The sequence below is a fragment of the Stenella coeruleoalba genome (genome assembly GCF_951394435.1).
Source record: "Stenella coeruleoalba genome assembly, chromosome: 2".
Classification (NCBI taxonomy): domain Eukaryota; kingdom Metazoa; phylum Chordata; class Mammalia; order Artiodactyla; family Delphinidae; genus Stenella; species Stenella coeruleoalba.
The window spans coordinates 60,454,051-60,460,050 of NC_137147.1; the positions used below are offsets into that span (position 1 = coordinate 60,454,051).

At 39.3% G+C, this 6,000-nt stretch overlaps 1 protein-coding gene across 1 annotated transcript in view; it reads right to left on the minus strand.

The window, feature by feature from the left end:
- The window catches only part of TTC6 (tetratricopeptide repeat domain 6), a 220,782-nt gene that overhangs the window by 122,793 nt on the left and 91,989 nt on the right, over positions 1–6,000 (minus strand). The window contains exon 6 of the mRNA XM_079912364.1: positions 3,981–4,175. Within this exon, the coding sequence (XP_079768490.1) occupies positions 3,981–4,175 (195 nt within the window). The remainder of the gene's footprint in view (positions 1–3,980; positions 4,176–6,000) is intronic.

A 6,000-nucleotide genomic window follows, 5' to 3' on the forward strand; every position in this document is an offset into this window, starting at 1 on the left:
ATTTGTTTGTTTTTATTTTTGGCTGTGTTGGGTCTTCGTTGCTGTGTGCTGGCTTTCTCTAGTTGCGGTGAGCAGGGGCTACTCTTCATTACAGTGCGTAGGCTTCTCATTGTCGTGGCTTCTTTTGTTGCGAAGCATGGGCTCTAGGCGCACAGGCTTTAGTAGTTGTGTCACGTGGGCTCAGTAGTTGTGGCTTGCGGGCTTAGTTGCTCCGCAGCATGTGGGATCTTCCCGGACCAGGTATCAAACCCGTGTACCTCACATTGGCAGGCAGATTCTTAACCACTGTGCCACCAGGGAAGCCCCAACAGAATATATTTAAATTGAAGTGTAGAAAAGCCTTTTCTAAGAATGACTAGAAGACTAGAGACACCAAGAATGACACCAAGACTAGAACACATAAAGGAAACTATTGCCAGTTTTCACTACTTCTGTATTAGCATACAACTTCCGGATAGCATAAAACAACATAACAAAACTGAAAAGCAAGCAAAACAATTTTTTAAAGTCTACATTATATATGATAAAAATCTTTAATATAAAAAGATCACTTATAAATCAATAAGAAAAAGATGAATGATAACAGAATATGAATTGGTAATTCTCAAAAGGAGAAAAACAAATAACCAAGAGACATCCAAAAATATGCTCAATCTTATTAGAAATGAATAAAACAATAAATAAAGAGATATTTTTCTTCATCAGATTAGGAAAAGATCCAGAAGACTGACAGTTAGTGGTTTGGCCAGGTTGAAAGGAAATGAACAATATCATAAATTGTTGGTAAGCATATAAACTGGTGTGATTTTTCTGGAGAGAAGTTCAGCAATGTGCATCAAAATTTTTAAACCAAAAATTTTAATAAATAATTCCACACCTAGGAATTTTCTTACACTGCAGCATGGTTAAGTTAGCAAATATTATGAAGTAATTTAAATGTTCACACATACCTTGAGTGGAAAATATAAGTCTACAGAATGCCATCTATGGTTTAAACACATGTTTACACAGAGATGTTCAGAAGGCTACTCACCAAACTGTTAACACTAATCTAAGTGTTTAAACACTTTTAATAATTTCCCTTATTTTAAAACCCAAAATCTAAAATTCCATGGTAAGAGTTCTAATTCTTAGATGTCTATAAACTGCTCTTTACAATGCAGAAACTTTAAAAACAAAAATATGATCAATATGGAATATTTTATAGTTCTAATCAAAACTGCTATTTAGCAAAATAAACATGTTTGAACAGTACATTGCTATTTTAAATAAACTTATGTACCCACACTATCCCATTAAAATATCCTTGGTGTTTCCCACAAATAACAGTTTCTATGTGCAAAATTAGGAAAGCATTAAAACTATGTAACCACAAGTATTATGCTTTGTGGAACTGTTCATTGCACAGAAAAACCAAAAAGCCACCAAGTGAAAGGGTATTCATTTTTTATTCACAGTTACCTTTCTTGAGACAACTTATTAGTGCAGAAAAAATTATACATTTCTCTGAACTTGTAGGCTCAGCAGACAGATATATTTTTGAAAAGGTTAAGCTATGTTTAGCAAGGTAATCCTCAAGAGATGGATGCCAGAGAATTAAATATTCAGTACTTAAATTAACTTCTTATTTGGTACTTAGGAACAAATTGCCAAGAATTATCATCATCAAATAGAACATTTATTGACTCTCTTGGAAAAAGAAAGTGAGACCTACTTGAAAAAAAAATTTAGAATTGGAAAGAAATCAGTATTTTTAACACTTTGCCTGAATAATAGAAGCTGTAAGCCAAGGATGCTTGGCTTGCACAGTGCTAACAGAAATGACTCAATATAGTAGTTTCATAACTACTGGATTATGTTTATGTCTTTATGTCCACTCTCAGCTTTAGGCTTTTCAAAGACATTCCAAATAAGTCATATGGAACTTCTATAATCTACCAGAGATACTGGAGCAATTCTGAAATTTCTAAAATTCTTCACATATAATTTTATTCATAAAATTATGAATAACACATAAATCCCTTAAAAAAATCTTTTTGCCTAACAGAAAATAAACATGAGAATGAACTTCTTTTGGGGATTCATACTGAATGGCATTGTGATTACTAAACACAGGGAAACCATGACTTTAAGCCTTAAAAGAACGCAGTAAGGTGCTACAATTTTTACTAAAAGTAAAGTTGGAGGAAATGGGATCAGAATATAGCATGAAAAGTGTGGGTCAGTTACTTACAATTTTTTGATAGTGTTAATTAAAAGTGATCTTTTAAAATATTATTCTTATATATCTAGAATAGTTCAAATATAACACTAAACATACATCTACTTAAATTTAACTTATCATTTAATATTGGAGCATTTTAAAAACCTGTTATAGATGATTTTTCAGGATTCCTACCAGGTCTTCTGAAAGACAAGAAACTTTAGAGTATGCATTCTCTATGTGCAGGTGATATCACCCCCAAGGGAGTGAAAATTAGTGGCTGGGGAGGGCAGGGGGTGAAAAAGCTTACTCTTTTTATGTATAAATAAGGCACAGATATACATACAGTACCATAAACAGATATACAGTATATCTAGAGCACTACAATATAATGGAGAGGGGAAGTTGGGTGGGGGAGTCTAAAAAGCCTTCTTACTGGGGTGATAATGAAAAAAAAAGTTTGAGAAAAGTTAAGTTAGGGGCTTCCCTGGTGGCGCAGTGGTTGAGAGTCCGCCTGCCGATGCAGGGGACACTGGTTTGTGCCCCGGTCTGGGAAGATCCCACATGCCGCAGAGCGGCTGGGCCCGTGAGCCATGGCCGCTGAGCCTGCGCGTCCGGAGCCTGTGCTCTGCATTGGGAGAGGCCACAGCAGTGAGAGGCCCGCGTACCGCAAAAAAAAAAAAGTTAAACAAATCTGGATTCTTTTTTTTTTTTTTTTTTTTGGCTGTGTCAGGTCTTAGTTGCGGCATGCGGGATCTTCGTTGAGACATGCAGGATCTTTCGTTGTAGCTCGCGGGCTTCTCTCTCGCGTGCGGGTTTTCTCTCTCTAGTTGCGGCGCACAGGCTCCAACACACATGCGCTCTGTAGTTTGCGGCACATGGGCTCTCCAGTTGAGGTGCATGAGCTCAGTAGTTGTGGCATGTGGGCTTAGTTGCCCCGCGGCATGTGGGATCTTAATTCCCGACCAGGGATCGAACCCGCATCCCCTGCATTGGAAGGCGGATTCTCTACCACTAGACCACCAGGGAAGTCCCACAAATCTGGATTCTAATCACTATCTAGAGATAAAACTTGGGCAGGTTACCCGATATTATAAAGCCTAAGTTTCTCCATGAATAAAATGGAAATTATGACTTCTCCCTTACGATTGAAGATTTAAACAGGAAAGATGCAAAGCACACAGCACAGTGCAAGGAATACAGTTCCTGTTAAATAAACGTTAGCCCCCTTCCCTTTTCTCCTCTCATTTGAGGATGCTATAAATTATATACTCTCCATAAAAGAATACTCACATTCTGAAGGGAAGTGAGACACAAGGAGAAATGGAAAAAGGTCCAGAGGAAATGACACTTATACATGATCCCTGGACCCAAGCATGCCCAATGATGCTGAAATCTAAAAACTGGCTTCAACTCCCAAATCTGTGATGTTCTTAGTTGTATAAGCCTGGCAAAGTTGCTTGGTTCTTATAAGCTTCAATTTCCACATCTGTACTCCACAGAGTTGTTACAAAGAACAAATGAGATCATGTATGTGACACTCTTTGGGAACCATAAACCACTAAACTAAAGTTAACCTTATACGATAGGGCATGGTTCATGTCAATAATGGCAGGAAATGAAGACACTGACCTAGACCGTGTATGTACCCGGAAGGAATGGAAAGGACCAAAACTGCTCCTTTCAGAAGCAAGTCTTCAAAATCTAAGCCTCAAAGGCAGAAATTCTTCGGCAGTTTAAATCTAGTTTAAAACAAAATTACCAGTGGAACTCTTACCTATCTCTTTGCTCTTCGTCTGTATAGCGATCATCTAAGAAAGAGGTTCCACATACTCCAAGTACAGTATTGTGGCCTTTCTTGTCGGCTGTATGATACACTCGAGAAGCCAGGCGCAAGTCAATGGGCAGCTCTTGGGCTGGGATAGTGGCGCACAGATCGTGAAGGGTCCGAGTGGAGTAGTCTCGTGGAATTCTGCCACAGAGATAAGAAAGCGGGCCTCTTTTTATCATTTTGTGCTCTTTAGACGCAAAATACATTCACAATGACAGTTTAGTTCAGGCTCTAAAAAAAGAGGTCTAAATGTTGGAGAGATCACATTTAAAACTAGTACAGTAGTTTCTAAAAAATCTAATATTACAATCTCAGGCCATTGACCAGATCTTCAGCCATATATACAATTGCCTGCTGAAGATCTCAACCTATGTATCCTACAGATATCTCAGAATCAACAGGTCTAAAAGCAAACTCATTATCATCCCACCCCACCCAAACCTCTTCTCTCCGGAACTCTGTAACTCAGTCAGTGACACCATAACCAGCAATCATTCATTACTTCTTTGCTACTCTGCACAAATGCTCGTGTCCCTGAAGAAGCACAACAATACAGTACATTATCCATTAACTAGCACCAGTGGAAACCTGGGTCTCTCTAAGTTAACGTAGCACCTTCCTGCCCACCATGCTAGAACTTGCCTCTTTCCTGCCTTTCCAAAATAGAGAAGAGGGCATGACGATCTGCTTTCTTAATCCCCACTGTCACACTTGTCATGCCATCCAATCAACAAATACTTTTTGAGCATATATTATGTACCAGACTTTGTGCTAGGCAATCCACACACATGGTCTCTAACTTCCACAAGGAAACTACCTGGGAGGTGTTATTATCCTTATTTTGGAGCAGGCTTATTTTACATAGGTCACAAAATTAGGGAGTGGCTACTAGGATCTACACACAATGCTGCTAACTCTAAGTCAAATGTCTTTCCTATTAATGTCTATTAATGACCCCTGAGGAGAAAGTGGCCCTTAGCCAGTACTACTCCATCCCCACCTCCCTACTAAAGCTATATTCTTACATTAACCAAATGACCTTTTCATCAAATCGAATCAAATGAACTTTAGATCTTTAGATCGTGCTCTCTGTGACCTCCAAGCCACAGCTGGCAATACTGTTGACCCTTCTTGAAATTGCTCTTCCTCCACGAGCTTTTGTCAGCCTGCACTATCCCAGCTCTCCATCTACCTTTCAAGGTCATCATAATTTGACTTAGTCACCGGTTTTTCTTTCACCATCTTCCCAACTGGTATGGGGCTTCCAAGGTTGAGCTACTCTTTCCACATTAGAAAAATCATCTTCAGTGTTTCAGCTCTTTCCTCTGTGCTGAGGGCTCCCAAATCCCATGTCTGGTATCACTATCTCACCTAGATGCCTCATCTTCCAGATACAAAACATTGGGGTCATCTTTGTCTCCTCTGTCCTTCGCCTGCTTATCCAATGAAAAGCTGAGCTTCTCCCTTGGACAGAGCTGTTCAGGTGTGCTCCTTCTCCCCGCTCACTTCTACCACACGCCAGTCAGAGTCCTCATCACCTCAGCTTGCAGAGCCAAGGTCTTCCAGTCGGATTGAGCACTGCACCCTGTCTCTTCCCCCTTCCATACATCCTGCAAAATTCTATCACACCGATCTTCAAATACTCCTCTCTCCAGCACAATGTTTTTTTGTTGCTTGCTGCATGCATCTAACTTCCTCTTTCTAAGCTTCAAGGCTCTTAGCATCTGGCCCTACTTCTAGCATAGAGTTTAAGAATGTAGACTCTGCAGTCAGACTTCCTCTGTTCAAATCCTGTTTAAAATTATCACTTGGCAATAAGCAAGTAATTAATTTCTTTATACCTCAGTAAGTTAAGAATAACAACGTTTGGTAAGCTGGGAATTACAACATTAGTGCATCCTGGGTAAAGTTGCTTTAAGAAAGAAAGGAATGAATGCATTTAAAACGGTGTCTCTCACATGGCAGG